The sequence below is a fragment of the Hirundo rustica genome, chromosome 10 (assembly GCF_015227805.2).
Source record: "Hirundo rustica isolate bHirRus1 chromosome 10, bHirRus1.pri.v3, whole genome shotgun sequence".
Taxonomy (NCBI): Eukaryota; Metazoa; Chordata; class Aves; order Passeriformes; family Hirundinidae; genus Hirundo; species Hirundo rustica.
The window spans coordinates 17,544,669-17,567,765 of record NC_053459.1 but is presented as its reverse complement, the minus strand read 5'-3'; the positions used below and the strand labels follow the sequence as shown (position 1 = coordinate 17,567,765).

At 42.5% G+C, this 23,097-nt stretch overlaps 1 protein-coding gene across 6 annotated transcripts in view; it reads left to right on the top strand.

The window, feature by feature from the left end:
• SENP5 (SUMO specific peptidase 5) overlaps window positions 1–23,097 on the top strand; it is a 165,594-nt gene that overhangs the window by 127,252 nt on the left and 15,245 nt on the right. For 5 of the 6 annotated variants that reach the window (XM_040074419.2, XM_040074420.2, XM_040074414.2 and 2 more), the window contains 9 exons: window positions 4,425–5,997; window positions 9,062–9,167; window positions 9,315–9,462; window positions 10,017–10,064; window positions 11,970–12,047; window positions 15,343–15,480; window positions 17,151–17,234; window positions 18,627–18,677; window positions 18,768–22,605. In XM_040074419.2, coding sequence (XP_039930353.1) covers window positions 5,046–5,997; window positions 9,062–9,167; window positions 9,315–9,462; window positions 10,017–10,064; window positions 11,970–12,047; window positions 15,343–15,480; window positions 17,151–17,234; window positions 18,627–18,677; window positions 18,768–18,878 — 1,716 coding nt within the window. In that variant the 5' untranslated portion in view covers window positions 4,425–5,045 and the 3' untranslated portion in view covers window positions 18,879–22,605. Of the gene's footprint in view, window positions 1–4,424; window positions 5,998–9,061; window positions 9,168–9,314; window positions 9,463–10,016; window positions 10,065–11,969; window positions 12,048–15,342; window positions 15,481–17,150; window positions 17,235–18,626; window positions 18,678–18,767; window positions 22,606–23,097 lie in introns of those variants that run through there. The other variant, XM_058421969.1, reaches the window with a different exon arrangement.

Genomic DNA, 23,097 nt, shown 5'->3' with positions numbered 1-23,097 from the left:
GGACTTTGGCTATTTCTGTATGGTCTTGTGCTCATGAGTTATGTTTTGTCAAAGTGCCTTTCCCTGGGGCTTGCTTCACCTCTGGGACAAAATGTTTGCTTAACAGAATCCACGGAGCTCTGCTGGTCAGAAAATAAAGAGAAGAGGGAATAGTGCTGTGAGTCTGCTTTTGCATGCGCTAATTTTGTCATTTCAGACTTCCTGACCTTATCTGCTTAGCTCTGGCCACGCCATGGTTTGAAGAGAGACACCCTTCTGCAGCTTCCTCTCTCTCTTTCCAATTTTGGATCCTGCTTGGGGGAGGGAGGGCATCTTCTTGCATAGCATATCTCAGCTGCACACCATGGTCTCAGGCTGGCTTTCTCTTTCCTTCTTACCTCCTGTCCTTGGGAGCTGCCCAGACCTTCACTGGGAAGGGCTGAACTCTGGATGTTGTAAGAGCTGCCTCCCACGGGAGCAGGTGGATGCATGAGTTACTCCTGCCTGCGCAAGGCCACACTCTCAAAGCTGTTTGCTTTATTTACATTACTGATGCTCTTAAAAACAAGCTTCTTTAACAGAAGAATTTCCATGTATCTCTTGATCCACTGGGCACGCTGACAGAGCCCTAGATGGCTTGTGGTGATTTGAGCGTGAAGGAGCAGCTCTTCTGCACTGCTGTGGGTTTGTTCTGCATTTGTGTGGACGAAAGGTTTCTGTGGTCTGACAGTTCAGATGTCACCTAGAAACCTTTGGTACGGTCCTGTCAGCAGCATTTGCTGGGACTGTCTTCCCCATTTATGTGCTTTTCAGTTAAAACCTGGGGTCTCTAAAACTGTTCAAAAATAAGTAGGACTGCCAAGGACTACTGAGTGGTTAAACTAAGAGGCTTATAATGGATGAAAGATATGAATGTAAAGTACCTTTTACAGTACTCGACTTCACTGAAGGTGATGTAAGTTGCAGCCGTGTAAGTTGCAAATGGAGCGATCTGCTGATTGAGCTAAGGAAAATACAGCGTGTGTGCACTGAATTTGTTACTCATAAAGGATGGAGGGCCTCATGTTCCTCCATTCCCATGCAAGTGTGCACTGCTTGATGTCAAGTTGCTACAGTCATGTTTGCTTGTAACTTACCAGAGCTCTTGGGATAAGTATTCTGAAAACTGAGTGGTTCCCAAACATATTTTTTAAAACTTTGAGTATAAAGCAAATCTATAATGAGAATCTGCCATTAATACAGAGGTGTGGCAGTCTGGGGTTGTCTTCATCCAGTGCAAAAGAGATTGTGTCTTTTAATATTTAACCATTTGCAGATGGTATATCAAACACAACTGAAGGGGTGAGTTAAGATAAATTTCTTTCACTTTTGGTCTTTGGGACGTGTGCATCTTGGGCTTTTTGAGGTTTGCTGGTGTAGTACTGTCCTCATCCCTATGCAGTCACACAGCACAGAAACCTGGCTACCTCCACTGACTAGCCAAACAACTCTGTTAGTGGTGCAATTTCCTCAGTTCAGAGGTTTTTCATCTGTATTAATGAATGGAGCAAATATTTCACTTTCTCTTCAGGTTCTTAAACTTTGGGCAGTGCTTGCTTTATTTTTGGTTTCACATTGCTCACTTCAGTTCCTTTTCTAGCAGTGCACTTCTAAGCTGTCCTTTTGTCTTGCTGGTTTATGGTGCCAAATAAACCCAGTGATACTCCTGTAGCACTGGTGGAAAGTAAGTTCTTCAAGCAGCATCTTGAATTAAATATTTGCATATGGATTATCTTTTGTCACTCTAAGTAACACTGCTGTTAGAAAAGTGAACTGTTTCAGCTCCTAGGGTCTGGGATTAACTGCTCTTTGGAGGTCTTTATTTTAAGGGGATCCAGACTCAAAGCTGATCGCGTTTGAAAAGGGAGAGGGGAGGGTGAGAAAACTTTGCTTGGATTAAATGGCTTACTCAAACTTTATTTACACTTCAAGGAGAAGCTTTTTTGTACAGAAAAGTTGTATGATGTGGAGAAGTTGGTGAGGGCATCACAGACAAACATGAATTTTTTTAATCCTCTAAGTTATAATTAAAGCATTTTTAAATGACCTAAGTTAAAAATGAAACAGAAGATCAGGTAGGTAGATTAGCTTTCCTAACAGCTTCCATTGTTGCAGTTTTAAGAAGCTGGATTTCATGACACCAATGAACAAATGGTCTATTTCCATTGCTGTTGCAATTGTGTTGAAACTGTAGCATCACTCTTGTCTCCATTCAGGTTTGCCTTGGGTCCTTTTTGTTACCAGGACTTACCTTTGCTAGAATCTGATTCCGTGCTTTTCCTGCTATGATCATGAGTTCGGTTTCCTATGGGTAGAACAGTGGCAGCTGTAGGAATTTCAGCTCCTGCATAATCTATGGCCATTCAGAAATTCATTTTTCTATGTCTGAGGCAGTGTCTGTTGGGATTGGCTGTGGGAGAGCAAGGAGGAAGGTGATGATTCCAAATTGTTCAGGAGTTTTCTTAAAAATTAGCTGGTATGTGGCACCTGTTGCAGAGCCTTAGAAGATTAAACCCTTGCCTTCATCTGCTGTGCTCTCCTTGGAGTGCTCAGCCCTGTGTTGGCAGAAGCCCCTTGTGTATGGGGCTCTGTTGAGAATGTTGAGATTTCCCTGGGTTTGTTTGTTTTACCTGGGTGAAATGTGTCTGGAATAAACTGTCCTAGCAAGCCTGTGGCTTGGCTGCTGTTTGCTGAGGCCACTCAAGGAATGTTTTGTAGGTGCTGCACACAATAGACAGACACATAGTTTGTAGTGGAAAAGCAGGAGTAAACTGCATCTAGGACAGAGAAATATGGAAGTGCTAGATGAGCAAGTACAAGAAAATTGATGTGATGAGATGTTTTGTCCTGATTTTTCTGATAACCCAGTTGTATGTTGTGTAATAGAGGGTTACAGAGAGTCAGGCCCTGTTACAGTGCTTTTATGCTGTTAAGATGTCTATCAGTGGAGGTAGCCAGGTTTCTTTCCACCTTTTAGGTCTAGTGAATTCTGGGCAGTTTTCTGTGTGATGGGAATATCTTACCCAAATGATAAATTATATTCTTTGTCCTCTGCATTTCCACTCCCCTCTCAATCCTCAAAAAAAAAAAAAAAAAAAAAAAAAAAAAAAAAAAAAAAAAAAAAAAAAAAAAAAAAAAAAAAAAAAAAAAAAAAAAATCCTATCTCTGCTGTTTGTGTCTAAGATGAGTAGAGTGAAAAATGCAGAAGAGTTTCTTAAGTCAGTCTTTGAATACCTGGTTTTGCAGGTGTCATTCATACTTGCTTTAAAAGTCCAATTGTTAATGTTTTATTTTCATTTATAAACTCTAGACCCCTTTATTTTGAGCTACAGATGCCTGTGTGTAATGATTAGGACAGACATGGCTAAGGCAAAGCTGGCTATAATTGCCTGTAAGTCAGAATAAGTGTGATGGAAGGGCAGGACAAAATCCTTTCCTGAACTTGCGAAAAATACAAACTTTTAAAATACGGGATACATAGTGAGGCCGGGGCAATTTGCGTGTAGCATCCCATGTTGTGTGTGCTGCTTTTGCTTTCCCTTTGTGTTTCTGTATTCTTCTAACTTTTAATTAATATTTTTAGCCACGTAGTGAAGATAAGCAGATATTACTTTGCAGGCTTTACATGCTTGTGTAGTCTCAGATATATCCTTATTGAACATTTTGAGATGCAGGGTTTTTAGTGGGGAAAGGAATTTTTAAGACGATTAGCTGTTGTGCTGCATTGGCGCTGCTTTGTTAATGCAAAGATAAATGCTGATTATAGAAGCTGATAGTGGCGGTGTCATGCGAGTGAGGTGTTGCTTTAAATACAGAGCGATTACTTCAGGAGTAAACTGTGCCGTTCTTTATCTCGTCAGAGAATCAAAATTTCTGTGGGTGTTTGTGTTTTGCTGTTCCTTTAAAGGAAAACTTGGTATGAGCTATGAAGTGTTTTCAGAGGCTGCTTGCGTTTATTGCACAAGAGTAAGGGCTCCTTTGTGCAGTGCTGATGGGGTGGGGTACCTGCACACACTTGTTGATAACTTGGACTTCAAAGTTTTGTTTTTCAAAGGCCTTTTGAGGCGAGCTGCTTAACTTGCTTGCCCTAAGGCAGTGAGAGAGGTTTAACCGCAGGCTAAAGTCATGAATTCCATATGGGGAGCATGGGATGGGTGGGAATTACCTGTTTATTGCTCTACCTCTAGGGATGGTAAATGACCAAAGCCGGCTTACGCACCCGAACCATTGCAACTGTTGCTTGTTTTTCCTTTCGGTGCAAGTGAAAATGTCTTCGGGAATGTGGGGTTGTGGTTGGAGGAGGGGTGGAATTTTAGACAGGCATGTGGCCTGAGGGATGTGCCGTAGTATTTTGCTCTTATGTTACAATCCCGATAACTCTGAATTAATTTCCCTTATTCTTTCAGCTGTTTTTGAAGATCATAATGCAGCAGAAAAATGAAAAGCCATAGAAGAGATTTGCTTTGGCAAAGAAGTCAGCTGCTGGCCCAGTCTGGAAGATGGACCATTGGTTTTGGGAAGCTTGGGAAATACTGCTTCCAAGAGCAATTTTTCCTAACTTAGAAGAAAAGACAGAGTTCTCAGATGTTTGTGAGCTAAAATCACAGCAAACTGTACAGAAGACTGTGGTGCAGAAGGAAGACACTTGAGCTCCAAAGCAGGTGGGCTCGTGATGTGCCTCTAACTGCAGAAACTTCTCCAAAACTTACTGTTGAGTCATACAGCTTTCCTTAAAAAACTACTGAGAGCAAAAAGATCCCGTCCCTATCACGAAGCTAGAAGCTCCTCTGGAGAAGCAGTAAGGAAACTCAACAATGTATCCTTTCAGAGTGAAGATCCCGGAATGAAGAATTTGAAACTGTTGCTGTTCTCAGTAGCATCCCTGGCTGTATCCATGATGTCTCACGTGGCTCTCTGGAAGGTGCTGCCTTACCTGTAAAGAAAGGAGGTTTTGTATCTAGCAGGGAGCAGAGCAATAATGATGAGGGCAACACAGTCCTGGTAGTTTTAAACAACTTTAAAAGGAAATGCTGTTGCAAAGGGAGTGGAATGGAACTTGTGGCCCCTTGACAGCTCTAAAGAGGTCCAAATTTAATCATCATTCTGTAAAAAAGAGATTTTTATTTATGATGCATAAGAAACTTTCTATGGTTAGGTTTCGGTATAGAATCATAAAATTCCCGAAACTTCGAGCAAGAGGCAAGACTTGCAAATTAAGAAAAATCAAGCAAAGGTGGGTGCAGAAAGTTACAAGGGACCATCAAGAGACGCTTCAACGAGATTTTGAAAGTAGATTGTGTAATTTGTTTTCCTCCTGGAAATCTAAAAGTAAGCGTCTTTGGAAGCGGTACAGCTTGTCAGATATGAACAATAATACACCCAAATCTTTAGGAGCGGAGGATGAAATATGTGCCCCTGAGATCTGCCACACGCAGGATGTGTCTGCTGAGCCGTGTCCTGAGGGTCCAGAATTCGGAGGGCAGGATGGCAGTGTGGATGCTGTCCCACCAGAACTGCACGTTAGAGCTTCTCCAGAGGCAGAAATCTTGCACCAGGTGGAGACCAACGGGGCTCTGGTGGAGGATCATTGCTGTGACATTGTCATCTCCGTGACAGAAAAAGAAATTGCTGTTTCAGATCAAGATGGTGCAGAATCCAAGGAGGTTGTGGGTGTAGATGGAATGACACTGTTGCAATCCTCCTTGCAGGATTCTGATGTCAGCGATAATTTTGCAAATGGACCTTTATCCATGGAGCTGACACAGAATGAGGACAGCTCTAGCCAGATGGAAGTAGAAGGCTCCTTAAACTTGGACATTTTTAATTCGAAATTACTAGATCACCCTTACTGTAAAAGTCCTCTTGAGGAGCCTTCACCAGAAAGCACAGGACTGAAATCAGGAACTCGGAAGGGAGGCAAAAGGAACAGTCAGAAAACTTCCCGGGTGGCTGACGAGCAGTTGGCAACGTGGCTTTGTGGTATACCTTTTAAATATCTTAGGGCATCCAGGAGTTCCTGAAAGCTGCTGCATGTGTTGTGGAGTTTACATATTGTGTTAATTCCTTTATAAAAATGGTTTCTTACTCTGAATTGTAAAGGTCACTTAGTATAACATTTGATTAAATGAGGATAGCTGCATGAAGGAGGGACAAATGAATGTTTATCTTACAAGCTATTTTTAGATTATTTTATTTTAGAGAATACAATGTAGTTTAATTAGAATCTGCAGAAAAATATTGATAGAAATTTTAGATGTCTTATCATGTGGAATCAAAAGATTCAGGTTTTTAACCATTTGACAACTGTTATTCTTAATTTGGGTTTTGAAAATCCTGGGTATTGTAATGCTTCCTTCTACCCTTATGCTCTCTTCTCTTGCTCTTAAACTAAATCCCTTAAACTCAGGTTTTAATAGCCAAATACTGTTCACTGTTCCTTAGGTTTCTCTCCAATTGTTCATAGAGTAAGCTTAATGAATCCTATGAGACAATATTTTTCAAAAAGACTTGTCTTAGCAAAGGTTCAGCAAAAGGCTTTGGGGTTTTTTTTGTGCTATGCTGAGCATGCAGTATGCAATGGTCTCTCTAAAGAGGAGCATGATAAAAATAGTAATTGGTGTCTTATTTATGTGTAACAGCTTTCTACACACAGAGTAAGGAGCAGTAAGGTAACACTTTGTGCCATTTTGTACCATCAGAGATGTTCTGATAACTTCCTTTGGAGAAATTGGCTTTTTAGAGTCCCATAAACTTTAGGCTGATGTCAATGAGTGTTAAAAGTATTGTTTGAAGTTTTACATGCTCTGATTTTTCTGCCCACCTGTTTGTCCTTCAATTTTGCAATTGATTTCTCTAAAGCAAAATGTGAAGAAGGAGACAGTGAATCTCAAGAGAGGAGTTAGCTCTCCACATCCATATCTGCAAGTTAGTGTGGGATGTGTATCTGTTACTGGCTTTATGTGATCCAGCAAGGACCAGATTCTGTGTGAGAACTGAGAGAAACTGGTAACCCAGTGAAGAGATCACTTCTGCAATGGAGTTTTAAAGTTTATCCATCAGAAAAAAAGATGTAGGTCTTCTCTAACAGGCCAAGGTTGTATCACGGTGGCAAAGGTTAAAGTTTTGTGCTCTGACAGTATAGCTTTCTCAGCTGAAAAGCTGTAAAGAAGAATTTTAGTTGTGGTATAACTATGTACAGGAGCTCTTGCGTGCTTAGGAGTGTTGTCAATAATTAACTGCACCCTAAAAGTGCTAACCTGGCAAGAGTTGCTGGGGTAGAAACATGTAGGAGGTGCAAGTGTTAGGGCTGCTCTGGGTTTTGAATTTCTCTGCAGCAGCTGAACTGGGACGTTAATGGGCTCCAGTGCTTAGTGCATTCAGATGTGCTATTCGGTATCAAACAGCCCCATGGTAATTCCTGTTCATGATGGGTATCTGATTTTGCCCCAGGGCTGAACTTTGTATTCTCTTCCTTGAGTTACACCAGCCCGAGTGAGGTCAGTATTGCTGGAGGTCTGGAGTTCTGCTGCTCTTAGTTGTAATGACAAGAACAGTTCTTCTGTGTATTAATAAAAAGCCTTTAAAGTTTTTATATATTAAAACAGAATAAGGTACACTCGTAAGCCCCATGCATCGTCTAGCTAGACTTCTAGCCAGAGTGAGAAACACCTTCCCTGTCACAGTTTACTGAGATGTAAGGGATAAATGTTGTTAGGCAAAAGTGTGGCAGAGTTGCAAGGAAAGTTCTTTTCCCATGAAGAATGCTTCATTGTAGTTTGATCTTGCTCTTCAATCCTTCCTTCTGTCACAGTTCTTGTTATATCTTCGCTGCTATTCTCAGCTCATTGTGTTCTGGGTTTTTTCTTAGTCTCTCTCCTTTGGTTTTTATTCCTGCTGCTGTTCTTCTGGCACTTTTCCTGTCCAATGTTTCTCTCATCTTGCTTTTTCCTATTCTGATCTTGAAGACATTAAACATTAAAACGTTGCCAGGAAATGTTTTTAAAGCCTTAGTAAGCACACACTGCCCTATCCAGTGATGCTCTGCCATCATACCCCAGCCTCAGAAGAGTCCTGGACTTTGGATTAGTGCAACTTTCCTGGACTCTGATCTCAGATCCAGCTTTCTGTACACAGAACACATGTTTTCTGCTGCATCTGAAAATTCATTTTCAGAGAGCTGAATAACTTGGTCTTTTTTCTCCTGTTTACTAGCAAGTGTTGAAATCCTGTTCTCCATTCTCTTTCATTCTCAGAGTAGGTTTGGACGCTTGTGTGGAATTTATATCTCCAGTGTTCCAATCTTGTGTTTGAGAAAGAAAAAGTCTTGTTTCCTAGGTTATTCCATTCCTCCAGCGTTCATCTCTTCATTATTTCCAAGTTAATATCTTTCTCTGGTGTGGTTGCTCAGTCTTTTCCTGGACAGTGGCAGGCTGACATGGCTGTCTGTGTCCCCTTAAATGCCATCCCCAGGATACAAGGGTAAAGGAGTTAAACTTGCTGGGAGTCTGTCTGGCGTCTTTTCCGCTCGCTGTGGTGCGGCAGCGGAACTGAGCAGACTGCAAGCATTGCCAGCTCCAGCTGCCTGCATTTGAGGAGAGTCATTCTGCCTGCCATAAGGACAGGATACTGGCTTTTCAATGAAACCTGTTGCAGGAACTGATGGCTTTTCACGTTGCAGTAAAATGATTTAAAATGCTAATTGGAGTAGGGAAGGGGATGGATTCTTCTCTAGCACTGGTATAATTAGTTTGCTGTAGATATGAATGTGTGTGGCAAGAACAGGGGCTGATCTTTTCCTGTGAAGCTGAGTGATCAGATTAATGCATTTTTATTTTTGTCCTTCTTCCCCTACCCCCGCTTTCATTTAATGTTGCCAATTTGAGCTTAGCTTTCTTAAATATATACTTGGCATGTGTGGTGCTGCGTGTTGGTTGGGTGCAGAATAACTGCTGCTTGTACCTGTAAGGACTGAGAGCTTTATTGGTTTGGTGAACTCAGAAGGTTTTTATATGTTTGCACTTTCATTTTTCTGGTATATTTAAAGGATTCCTAGATGAAGTTATGAAGAAATATGGCAGTTTAGTGCCACTCTGTGAAAAAGATGTCATGGGAAGATTAAAAGAAGTCTTTAATGAAGATTTCTCCCATAGGTGTGTAGCAGTATCACATTGTACACCTGGTAAAGAGCAAATCACTTGCATTGCTACTGCATGCTCTACATCGAACAACTAGTGGAACAGAATCCATTTGACGTGACCTTGACTTGATTTTTCTCTACCCTTTCAATCCTGTTTTAGAAAACCTTTTATCACCAGGGAAATCATGAAGTATCGGGAAAAACATCCAAAAACCTCCACTTGCAATTTCCGGGTCTTCTATAATAAGCACATGCTAGATATGGATGATTTGGCTACACTGGAAGGCCAGAACTGGCTGAATGACCAGGTCAGAGATGTTTGGTGTTTATGTGCTTCCCTCACCCTTCTTAGCCCATTTATGTTGGAATATCAGCTGTACACCTGACATTGCAGGTGAACTATCCTTACTTTACACTTCACCAGTAAGAGGAGTGGTGGGCAGCTTTTACAGTGACAGGTGCAGTAAGTCTGGAAGTTGAGAGGTGTCACAATTAGACTGTTTCCTTTTGAAGAAATGATGTTGTACTATTTTGATAAAATAGTGGCTACCCATATAGGTTTTAGTAACTTTCCCCATCCCCAGCTTGAGCAGATTACAAGAATGACGGAGTGAAACAGCAAACTGTGGCCCACAGCCAAAAAAAAAGGAAGGCTGCAGAGCCCAGGGCATGCACCAGTAGCTTTAAATTGAATTAAACTGCATTTAAGATTGAGGCAGTGCTTGTCCTTCAGACAATGTGGCTCTAAAGGCTCCTCTCCATATTGCTGGTTTAGGTGGGTAGGGGCCTATGTTTCGTGGGCATTTGTGAATTTGGGTCTTAAAAAATTGTGATGTATTTAACTATTTACTAACTCTTCCAGATAATTAACATGTATGGTGAACTCGTAATGGATGCAGTCCCTGAAAAGGTGAGGGGGTTTTGTTATTACACAAATGTACCTGATGAGAGATGGAGAAGGGAGGGCAAAACTTTGCACACTTCAGATATAGAACCAGAATTCAACTCAATGATGGTTTGAATGGTTCCATTATAATTTGTTGCCATGTGCTGCTCAGATTTTCTACCTTTCCTTTTCCCTTTTCGGTGCTGTTGTTCTTGTCTCAGGGGCTGACTGTATTAGCTCTGTGGCAGCCTAATGTCACTGATGTACCTGTTTTGGCCCGTCCCACTCTCCTTACTTCCCCAGAGGTTTCTGTTTCCAGCTTATCTGCTTCTGAAGTGCTGTATTCATGCCTGTGCTCACCAGCCTGGTGTTTCAGCTGAAATTTCTGATGAAGATGGATTTCTGCTGAGATGACAAACCATGAGTGCTAGCATCTGAACCATGCACATGTGCTGCTTGCACTCACCCTCCCGCCCACCTCGTAGCTGTGGGGGCTGTAACAGCTCAAGCTGTGTCAGCTGCGTGCCTGGTGAATGTGAATTTGTGTGGAGCTGCTTGGTTCCTTGGCAGTATTGACTCTGCAGGACTCTTGTTTTGTGCATCCTCCTCAGAATGCTTACAGCTTTGCAGCTGCAGTGCCTGACTGTTGGTGGCAGTTGAGAGAAAGAAAGCAAAGAAAAAGTAATCAAGATCACCACCCCCCCCCCCCCCCCCCCCCCCCCCCCCATTTTGTGACTAAATTTGCAGCAGTGACAATTATAAAAACCCATCTGTTTACTAATAGGGCAGAACAGTTTTCAGGTGAGACCACAAAGGAAGAACCAAACAAAGCCATTCTTAGATGAGCTCTGCACAATGTAGTTCTTAAAATCTTCAAGCTCTGAGGAGAGAGCGTTGTTGCTTTGATTGGAGGTGATGGTGATTCTTCATTAGTATTCTCCGTATTTCCTGAGTGTGCTAGGCTTGGGGTATTGGAGATTGTATCTGTTTGCTTGTGTCTGCTTTTTCTTCCTAGTGCATAATTGAAATTCTCATGGGAGATTTTGTGCTGGTACCTCAGAATGTGGTTTTGAAGTCTGTTGGCATAGCTAATGGGTGTTAGACGGTGTTCTCAGATGCTGAATTTTATAACTTTTTTTTTTTTTCAAGTAACAACTCAAGCCTTATACCACCTCTACACTAGCAGAATTATTAAAAACAGATGTTGCAGAATTCTATTTGTATTAATCTGTTCCTATAATTGAAAGAAGCTAAGCACAGGGAATAATGGTGTTAACCTGGAGCTATTTCTTTTTTTTTTTTCCATAAGCCTACATCTTTTTGTCATAAATGTCAGTTTTCACTAACTAAATGGATCGTTCATACTTTAAAAATACTTCTCAATAGCAGAATATTGTTCTTGTTGGGAGCTGGTCGTAACAGTTGAATACCAAAGACAGTGTTGTTGGACTAAATCTCATAACTGTTTTGATCAATTTTAATTTACTGAGTCTCAGCTTCCAGCAACTAAAGCCAAAAGTTACTCCCTTCTCCACCACCCCTGCTTTTCCAGTCCGGTGTTGTCTTCCTTGTCCCTGTAGAGAGCAGCATAAACTAACTCCTTGTCCTGACGTTTTTCTCCCATGTCCATCCCCAACAAAACAATTCAACATGATATGCCTGGAGATGCAAAAATGTAAATATAAATGCTGCAGTGGCTCATGTGATATATTATAGGGAAGAAAGGCTTATTTTATTAGCTTGCTGAAGAACAGTAATGGTTGAGGCTTAGCAAAGCCTCTGTTTGTCCCTACTGGGGTTGTGTTTCTAAACCTGCATTAAATATTGCCTCATTACAAGTTGTTTTGTATAAATTATCCTGGGAAGGGGAATGACTGTGCATGAAAATTACTGTGTTCATTACTCTTCTCTCTCTCTCTCTCTCTTTAGGTTCATTTCTTTAACAGCTTTTTTCATAGACAGCTCGTAACCAAAGGATATAATGGGGTAAAACGATGGACTAAAAAGGTACCTTTAACATGGTGTCATCAGTGCTGGGGTTCTGCTGGGCTGGGCTCAGTCACTAACTTGAAGCTGGGTTACAGTGTTATTTGCAAAGGATGGGTTGGCAAAGGAGCTTTACAAAGCAGGAAGGGCTTGATGGAAATAGTAGTGTGACACTATTCAGGTTAGTACGGGTATGTTGTACTTGGAATGGCTAAATCTGCAGTGGGAGGTTATCTCTTTGTGTATGTTCATGCAAGTTATTAATTTAACTGCAAGAAATGTCTCTTACTGCTCCTGACAGTGCCAGGTACACTAATCTACAGGAGAGCAGACTTAATTCTCCTTTTTCCTTTTATCTCAAGCTGGCATTCTTTGACAAAATCAAATTGTTACTCCAAGTAACACATAGCAGGTACTAGAAAGCAGAAAAGAGACTCATGGTTAATAAGCCAGACTGTTGTTCTCATGGCAAGAGCAGAATTCACTTTGCTTTCCAGAACCCACACCAGATCATGGGTGTGATATTTTCAGGGGTAGCTAATGCAAAAAGAAATACTCTCCTTTTTTCCTTTTTTTCCTATGAACATTTGTCCTTTCTAATATGGGAGATGAGGCAAGACTAATCAAAGGCCATGCTTGAATGTATGATCTTTCTGCAGAAGTACTTAAATAGCACACATCTGTGAAATGCTAGAGATGAACTCATTATCCAAATATAAAATCTATTCATATAATTTATTAAAAATCTCTTTAAAGAGAGATGGAATATCGGTGCTTAATATTCCCACATATTATTTTTTAAACGTTCTTTTTCTCCAGCAACCCAAGTTTTGTAAAAACCCCCAAAATTAAGGTAGATTCTGGAAGCAGGATCTGTATTGCTGTTGCTTCTGAGAGGTACCTGATGAGACAGGACAATTTGTAGACATTTACACTTAAATTCCTGAGAAATCTCTCAAGCAAGAATGAGAACTAAGCAGTTTCTATGGGAAGGATTCTGTAGGCTCCTTCATCCTGCAATGTGCAATTAAGGGGAATTTGTTTCTGCTCTTTAGACACACCAGAGTATTGCACCGTGTTTTATAAATGCTCTCTCCTGGGATACAGGATATCCTGTGCTGGCTCTGGCTGCAGTGGTTTCAGAGCTCCTGTTTGTGTGTGTCCCTTCTGAGCCCCCTCACACTGGTGCTCCTGATCCACTGTCATGACACAGAGCTGACTTTCCTCTCCCGGTGAGGTCAATCTGGGTTGCCACCACTCTTCCTGTACATCAGTTCTTAACTAAAGAGCCCACTTTTGGCTGCCTGTTTCTACTCTTCTGCTGCAGGACTGCACACCTGCAGTAATCCCACAACCAAGGCCACGTGAGGACCCTTTAGTTCTGTGTGATTCTGCTGTTCCTGGACATCACAGAAGATGTAGTTCATTTATCTTATTCCAGTTTTCCTTTGTGGTCTCAGCTTGCTGCTGGCTGACATCCCTCTGCTTCTCTCCAAGAATGATGGATCAGTGTGTAGCGAGTGTGCTGTAATCCGGTCAGGAAGCAGTTCCTGCAGGTGGGAGCAGGGTCGATGCTTGTCACAATCAAAGGACTGTTGTGAGCCAGGCTCAGCTGATAACTGCTGTGAATGCCCAGACCTTTTTGTCTCTTCAACTTCCCATTGTTACTCAAGAAATAGACTTTTCTTTCCTACAAAAGACCTGCCCTTGCCAGTAGTGTTGCAATTATGTACAGTTCAAATTGCACAGTGCTTAAAAAAAAAAACAGGAAAAAAAGCTTAAAAATCTTCCCACAGGATGAGTTCATTTAGTTCAGTATTCTATTTTTGCTTATTTTCTGTACTGTGCCACTAAAACCCCAGTAATTAGACACTCATTTCAAGAGCAGCTAGGAGAAGGACGATCATGAAAGGCCCTGGCTTGGCTGGCTTCCAAAAGCATAAAGGCTCATCTGCCATACAGACACCGGGGGTGTTGCATCTGATCTACTTGTTCTGTACTTCAAGACCTTCCCCCTTTGTTGCTTGCCTGTGACCACTGTACATCTGCTACAAAGTTAGCTTTGAGAAAGGATGGATCTGCTCTACCTTCTTCCCCTCCTTTCCTTTGCTCAGCAAAGCATCCTGCACTCCTCTGCCTTCCTCTGGCAAGTCCCAGAGCCTGTGTTAGAGCAGAAGGAGTCAAACCGCAAACTTGCTGTTTTTGTGGGGTGTTTGTAATTACAGCTTCTTCATAGAATCATGGACTAGTTTGGGTTGGAAGGGACCTTACAGTTCTCCCCCCCCCTGCCATGCACAGGGACACTTTCCACTATCCCAGGTTGCTTCAAGCCCTGTCCAGCCTGGCCTTGAACACTTCCCACGGTGGGTCAGCCACAGCTTCTCTGGGCACCCTGTGCCTATGTCTCACCACCCTCACAGGGAAGAATTTCTTTCTTACATCTCTTCTAAAGCTGTCCTCTGTCAGTTTAAAGCCATTCCCTCTTGTCCTATCGCTTCATGCCCTTGTCCAAAGTCCATCTCCAGCTTTGTTGTAGCCCTTTAGGTACTAGAAGGTGCTATAAAGTCTCTGCAGAGCCTTCTCTTCTCCAGACTGGACAGCCCCAACTCCCTCAGTCTGTCTTCACAGGCACCCCAGGCCTCTGAACATCTTTTTCGCCTCCTCAGGACCTTCTCCAACTGGTCCACCTCCTTCTTATGCTGAAAGCCTCAGATCTGGGCACAGCACTGCAGGTGTGCTGTCCTGTGAGAGCTGCAGAAGGGCAGAATCTCCTCCCTGACTTGCTGGCCTCACTGCTTGTGATGCATTCCACCATGCAGTTGGCTTTCTGGCCTGTGAGTGCACGTTGTTGCATTGTTTTGAGCTTCTCATCACCAACCCCAGAGTCTATCACCTACTCACAAAGCAGCTCTGATAGAAATGAGTGGTGCACACACTGGACAAGTGTCATTACTGAAGAGATGTAGCTAACCTAAACTGAGGCTCGATTGTATTGCCATCGTTACCTAATGATGAATCCCACTTCAACATGGATGTTTCAGTGCAGCATGAGCAGGATTGTGTCACAAATACGGTGGTGATTAATTCTGATACTGTCCAAGGTTCCTCAGCCACTTTCTGGACTGTAACTGTATTTTTGTGCTTGCTGCTAACTTGTGTATTAGGTAAATGTGAAGAATGTGGTGAAAGAGTGGAGGGGGCAAAACAAGATTTCAGTAATGGAGTGGCAGAGAAGAAACTTGGATACAATTCATCTCTTGCTTTGCTGTATTCTGCCTGTGGAACTCTCTCTAATATATGTTGTTCTTTTTCCCAGGTGGACTTGTTTAAAAAGACTCTCTTGTTAATTCCTATTCACCTGGAAGTCCACTGGTCCCTCATTACTGTGAACATCCCCAGTCGAATTATTTCATTTTATGATTCCCAAGGCATTCATTTTAAGTTTTGTGTAGAGGTAAGAGTGACAGCTGTGTCTGCAAAGTCTGAACTGTTTTCTTAAACAAAACACTCCCCCTTTGTTTCTGTCCAACCATAAACTTTAAATGTGGTATGTCTGTCATTGTCTTGCTGTGTATGAAATGAGAATCAGCCTGTCCTGCTGAGGAGTCTGAAGCACAGCGCTCGAGGGTCACCCAGAGCCAGGACCCGAGGTCGGATTGCTTATTGCCCAATTAGCCTGACTGTGTAATCAGCACAGCTTTGGTGACTCTGACTTGGCGCTCACACAAAAAGCAGGAGCTCAAAACCCACTGCCATGGGGAATCAGAAGAACCCCAAGGAGAGTGAGGGCATTTCTTTCATCAGTTAAGGGACTTGTGTTTAGGATAAATGATGAATTATGGTCCTTTGGGGGATATGTTGCCTGGGTGAGAGCACAGGACAGAAGATGCTGTAGTGCTGCCCAGTGGGGTTTATGTGTTACTGTGCTATTTAACAGCGTGTTCCCTTTTTCCTTGCCCTGCGTTGAAACAGGGTGTTTGCCTCTGGTTATAACCCAGCAACCTTTCAGAGCTGCAGCCTGAATACTGGAGTTAAATTATCAGTCTTCCTGATAAAGAGCAGCCAGGAATTTTTTGCTGGGCTTAGCAAATTGTAATGACCCTCTTACAAAAGCTAATTTTGTCAACTTAATTGCTTGCTTGATGCAGCAGCCCTCTACTTTTAGCTGTGTGTAGTTGTTGGCTTACAGGAGAGTAGTAATTATTGTACCCAGGAGAGTTCCCAGGTAGGACTTCTGAATGGAGATAGTATGCCTGCTGGCATTTGCTGAGGATGAAGCTAATGTTTGTCCTGGGAGCAAGAGATCTCAAGCTCTCTTGCTTGTGAATGTGCAGCATGAACCAGCCATCCTTCTCGGCAGCCCTACGGTCTCTCCTGCAGCCTTGCAACGTGGTCTCTCTCATCCCATTCCAGGCAAGGCATTTGCACCTCAATGTCTCACAGACTTGAGGGACTTTTGTTTGTGCCTGTTCTAGGGGTAGGAGGGGAGCAATACCCCAAAATTCACTGAATCCACACTAAGGTGAATATCTGTGTGCTGCAGTGTTTAAATTGTGCTGTAAATGCCCAGCCTGTTTGCAGAGAAGTAGGATTTGCTTAACCCAAGACCATAGTCTCATTTATCTTGCTTCCTTCTCTTCGCTTGTGTCAGCCTATTTTTTTTCCTGTATGTCACTAAAACTCTCCCTGGAGCTTTGTTGATTAGCTGCAGAACTCGAGCATTTTGTGTTGAGACTCCAGCAGGAAAATGCGGTCGCGTTTAACGTAAGGGCCTTGGTGTCAGCCAGTAGGCCAGGAAAGGATGCATGCCAGGCTGCTCTGATTTTGTCTGGATGTCTGGGAGCACTCTGACCTTGTGCCTGGGTGCCACAGCTAGTCTGGTATGAAGTAGAGCAGTGCACAGTGTGGCTGAGGGGTGCTAGAGCTCCCCTTGATAGACTAAAATGAGCCTTGGTGGTTGAAGGCACAGTACCCACCAGAGTTCATTTCTTTACCTCTAGATCTGAGCTCAGCTCCTAATGCTTACCTGAAATTTGTCCTCATTGTCAAAAGGATACCGGCTAAGCAGTTGGTGTCTCTCTCCTGTTCTTTAGTGGGTGAATAATGTTGCTTTTCTCTTTAAAGAACATTCGAAAGTATTTGCTGACTGAAGCAAAAGAGAAGAATCGCCCCGAGTTCCTTCAGGGCTGGCAGACTGCTGTGACAAAGGTAAATGACAGCACTTGGAGCCCTGGGGTCTGACTTTGTGGCAGATTTCATGAAGCTGCTTCTAAATTCATATATTTGTGCAAGTAGTAAATGGGTTTATGCTGCCTACGTGGAGGTTGCTGGGAGAGATGCAGGTAGTTACACATGGGAATTCCAGCTCTGTTGCTCATTCAGCTCCCACCAGGGCTTTAACACTTTTCTGCAAGTGACTTGGTGATCTGAGCCTTTCTCTGGACAATTAACCGTGTGCACAGCAAAACCTGCAGCTGGTGTCCATATTGACACAAGGTCAAGGACTGAATGAGCTGGACGCTCAGCTGCCCCCCTTCTCCTGACAGGGCTGTTCTGAATGGATGGGCTTTGGTGAGGGAGGGAACAGGCTGGTGTTGCTACTGCTGATATTTTATGTTTGCTGTGGATGGAGGGATTTGGTCTCCAGGGCTGTTTGTGGCCCATTGCGTTTGATAGCAAGTAAACAAAGTCTGGCAACAATAAAAGGCAATAACTTGTGTGTAGTGTGAATGAGGGAATATGTAATTTGTGTAGCCATCCCATAATTGCTCCAAAGATATAAAACAGGTCATTGCCCACTAGACATACTTCCAACAGCTCCCTTCTTGCACAGGTTTATTTTTAGATGCTGATACAATGATGGAATTATTCCTCTCTACACTCATGCACAACCTGTGCAGACAGTTCATCCCCCTCCATTCTTGTAAGGCAGAAGATCTGGGAGTTGGGAAAAAACAATTACTTTGCCTTTTCAAGTGCCAGAGACATAATAGCACTAGTGATTGGGACTTTTTAGCTCTGCATATCAAAAATGAGCCTGTTTGAGGAAATAATGAAGGGTGAAAGTTATCATTTGAGACTGCCTTGCACAGTCCTGTTGCCTGGTGATGAACCATTTATCATGTTCTCTGAAACCCTTTGGTGTGGCTCGGGGAGGAAAGCCACTGCTGGTAGCATGGATGCTGAGAGTAATCTTCCTCTAGGCTTGTGTGACTTTGCTGATATAGTTTTGTCCTGTGTAAAGTAGATAATGCTGTACAAACATTTATTTAAACTAATTGAGAAGCTGTTCTGTGTAGGTCACTAAAAGAAAATAAACTTGAAAGAAAGACTTGTAATTTATTTTCTGTCCTACACTATATATTTTTCTAAATATTAGGTGTTATTCTAACAAGGTGTTGAGTGTCACCTTGCAAAGTTTGTGTGAGAGCAAGTAATTACAACTCCGGTTTCTGGTGCTGCAGAACAGCTAGCTCTGAGCATGAGATAACTGATCCCTATGCTGAATCTTCTTTTGGACTTTAAGCAGGAGTAGAGAATGAAAAGATAAGTAAAAGGATAAGGATCTGACACATCTCTGGTTGTTTCTTTTCCTTTCAGTGCATTCCACAACAGAAAAATGACAGTGACTGTGGGGTTTTTGTGCTCCAGGTAAGAGTATTCCTTTTTAAAAATCAGTGGTCTATATTGTTCATGTGGTAAATGTCCTTTTTTTCAACCAAGCCTTTTCCTTTTCCCCAGTACTGCAAGTGCCTCGCCTTAGACCAGCCTTTTCAGTTCTCCCAGGAAGATATGCCCCGAGTGAGAAAAAGGATTTACAAGGAGCTGTGTGAACGCCAGCTAATAGACTAATAAAATGCAGCCAACCTAATTTCTCTGGCATTTCTGACAAGTTGCAGCTGGTGTTTGTGTACTTGAATTTCTGAAAACTTCCATGAATTTTGAGCGATTCTCAGCTGAGTGGTGTGGCCACTGTTGTTACCTCAATCTTTTGCAAAGTTCTTTAATTGGCAGAACATAACAGAGCTGCCATAGACTATTCCTAATGTCAGTTTGGTTCTCTTATGTTCTTTCCTGTATTTAATATTTATTATTTCAGCATGCATATAGGCAAAGCATGCAACTAAAATCATGAAAGAGTAGATTTGGGGCACCTTTGAGGTGTAGCTAGAAATGACAAATACAGGTGAATTTGTCTGGAAAAATAAAGATGCATGATATGTCTTCTGATGCAATAATGCTTTGAATGTATCAAAAAAAATCAATGCCATAAAAAGAACAGCTAGAACCTATTTGATAGTTCCATTGTCCCTGTTGTGGCTGTGTAATACTGAATACCACATTTTAGGGTGGCTAAACTCATCTACGGTTTTAATTTGTGAAAACCCCTTTTTCAAATAGTTCAAGTGGCTAATAAAGTTTGTTCTGCTAGCATTTCTCTGGCTGTCATTATCAGCCTGTCCCTGTAGAAAAAAAGCAGCCTTTGCACAAATAAAGCTTCAGCACTTGTCTGTATAATAGAAAGTACAGAAATGTTCAGTCAGTCAGATGGATGGTAAGTTCCTAAATGCTGCAGAAGTCTCCATGATGTGTGTATTGAGGAGAATTATAAAGCTGGCCCTGAAGAGTCACAGCTTAGATAGTAAGATAAACTCCTTGGCTGTAACTGTTTACATCTCAGATGGCTTTGAGTCATTTCTCAGATCCACGATATGCAGTGAAAATGTACCCATTTCTCCCTTCAGCTGTTTTCAAAGCTTGTTGTCTTTAACCTCCCGTTGGCTTTTGCTTTTGTTCAAATGTAAATTAATTCATTTCTGCTGCATCTGCTGTTTGATTGTCTCGAACATCCCTGGTTTTGTCCGCGTTCAGCAGCGCCGGTGGCTCTGGTTGGGAGTTACGGCGCTCGTGGTGGGTGCGGTGCAAACACAGCGAGGTGAAGTCATCCCGCTCCAGAGGGGTGGGAGCCCACCAGCCCGGCCCTGAGCTTTGCAGGGTTGTGCTGGGCAAAGGATGTGTGAGAGCGGTGCCTCTGCTGGGCTTTCACCTTGGTCTGTGAACTGTGATGTGCTGAAGAGAGCTCCTTCTGTTTGAAGAGATTGTTGTCTGGCTCTGCTACACCAGCAAATGTCTTTGCTGTGTTTTTCTGCCAGATACAGGAATGAGCCCAGAGGAAAAGTATTTTCATTGCTAGACATCATCTGCTGCACAGCTTCACTTTGTGTCTGTCCATAGCCCTGGCTTCTGATGGAGGAAAACCACTTTGACTTCCCTGTCTTGCAAATTAATTCAGACTTGAGCTAAGCCAGGTGCAAATCCCTCCTAGATGAAGGGAGGGAGAAGGGAGGGAGTGCCAAGCACAGTCAGGCCAGGAAGTGGAAGCACGTGCACACTATGCTGTGCTGGAGAAGGAGTTCCTGCAGTATCCTTGCATGTTCCCACTTCCCCTTGTTGGCAGCTGGCAAGGACTGGCTTAATTTAGCAAGATAAGGAAAGCCTTAAGCACTTGGTTAGATAATTTAAACAAGGAACTTAATGAATCAGAAAGAACCTAAGACCCAGACAGCCAAGATACATCTGTCCATTGTCTGGTGCAGAGCACCCCACAGCACGTGGTTTATTTGTGTTTCCCTGAGGTGTAACTGACAGGTGAGTCAGTCTTGAGTCAAGTGTTTGTGAGCAGTGGAGGGTGACTTCCATGAAAATTGAAACTTGGAATGTAGTTTCTCCTGTGGGGTAGCACATAAAAGCCAGTGCTGCCATTCTCATCTTTGTGCACTGGTGTCGCATCAACAGTTCCAATGCTTACATGGTGGGACAACTGATCCAGGCCACAAGTAACCCCAAGACAGTTATACAGTTCAGTAGAACTTGCTACCAAATATATATCTTGGTATGAAGGAATACACAGAATTGGGTGGCTGGGAAGAGATGGGGAGGTGGTGCCACTTTGGGTGCATGCAAGTGAGGCTTTTTTTTCAAGTAAGATTCCTGGCAGAAAGGGAGGGGAACAAAAAGAGAACTGCAGGAGCAAATTGCTTTTATTTTCAAAACATGAGCAATTTGGTAAGGAAGCTTGAAAAGTGTCCTGTGAGACTACCAGCCTGGGGGGCTCAATGCCTCAAAGAAAGACCCTTTTTTTTTGTGCAAGTTGCCTCATTGAAGGATATTTTTCATTGCATGGGAATGTGCTGGAACAGTGCACTACAGACAGTTGTTTCCTAAGGCTTGGTGCATACTACAGATTGGTAGGCATCAATCTTGCTCTACATGAGAGATCTTTAATCACGATCCCCTTATCAGCAGCATCAGCCAAAGCACAGGATTTCTGTGAGCTGTATGTTCAACGGGGATGCTTTGAAGCAAGTGCATGTGTGTCCCAGATCGTTTGAGGGGAGGGGGCTTGCATTTGAATCTGCTGCCTTGTGAACTGGATAACAGGGTGGGGAAACATGCATGTTGGAAAGTACTTCTTATGTGCTTTCTTGTCATCTAGAGGTTTCCTGACAAGTGTTCCAGTTGGTTATGGGGCAGCACAGAGAAGTTGCACTTGAGTTTCCAGCTGTGAACACACCAGTGAGGGGCCTCTGAAAAAAAAGGAGGGGAAATTGAAAACAGATCTAATGTAAGCAAAGTATGTTGGTGCAGTGTTGAAATTAATCACAGGCAGTCGGAATCTCAGGCTCTGTAATAGTGTATCCTGTGAAACTGGACTAATTAACTCCTCCTTGAGAATGTCTTTGATGCCTTAAAGGAGATGGACTTCATAATCTGTAGTCATTTTACTAGTTCTTAAAACATTCAGAACTATGTAGAGTGTTTTTATTATGAGAGGCACATTTATGTGGATGTAGTTATGGCTGTTAGCAATTCCATTAATGTGATCTTCAGATTTTCATAAATCACTCTGAACTGGTTTGGCGGATGCTTAAATTTCACGACTTGTTCCAAAGAGATTGTCTCGCTGCGCTGATTTATACAAATAGTCCCAGAACTGGTGAAGCCTCTGCCTTGTGCGTGACAAATTTAAGCTACCTGAGTTGTAATAAACCTTAAACAGAATTGAAAATGAATTATCAGTTTCCATTCCGTTTGCTTTAATCTGTAGTTTTAAATGACTGTGCCCCTGATACAAATCAATAAATGCAGAGTGTGGTCTTGATTCTGCAAGGTGAGTGGAGAGATGCCTATTGCTGAGCTGCTGGTACTTGCAAATGGAGGCTGGACCTTTGCACTGTCTAATACGCAGTTGTTGTGTTCTTACCTGGCTCTCTTGAGTGTGAAGGTGATATTTTGAATGTTTCACATGCACTGAGCAGCGAGCCAGATAGGCTTGCGCAGAGCTGCTGGCTTGTGTTGAGTCTCCAGCGTAACGCTTAACTTGCCTTTATTTTTTCAGAGTTTTGATTGGCGTTATCTACTGTAGCATTTACTCAACTCAACGTGAAAATTTAAACCTTGGAAAGTGCTGCAGAGTTAACTGCACTGAGCAATGACTGTGTGCTGTGGGTATGCTCTTGCATTGAATGAAGCCCATGTTCCAGTGAAGTAATAAAATTGAGTTTTACCATAAACCCTATTTTCTTTCAGCGGTTTGGTTTCATTTTAATTTTAAAAGCAACCGATGTGATGTTTGAGGGAATATTTGTAGCAGCTTGTGTTGGGATCTGTGTTATTAGGAGAAGCCTCTCCAGTTGATTAGTTCAATAACTCTGAGCTGAACACTAATGATGCTCTCTGTCTCGCAGTGATGTAACTTACTGTGGTTTAAGTTCTGACAACATACAAGATTGGAGATGTCTCCCATTGCATAAATAAGGGTGGAAATCTTGCATTAGACATTTTCTTACAAGGTGGCATTTAAAAAGCACAAATCTGTCAACAGAACACGCAGGACTTAAATTGCTTTTCTAGATCAAACTCCACTAATGCCCTTCTTGTATTGCTTGTGGATTTAGCTGTGTAACTATAGAGTTAAATCTTGTCTTTGCTGCATGTTACAAAGCTATACAGCTTGTGAATTTGTGATAATGGTGAGAACGAAGGCTTAGCAAATGACTCTTTAAGCTAT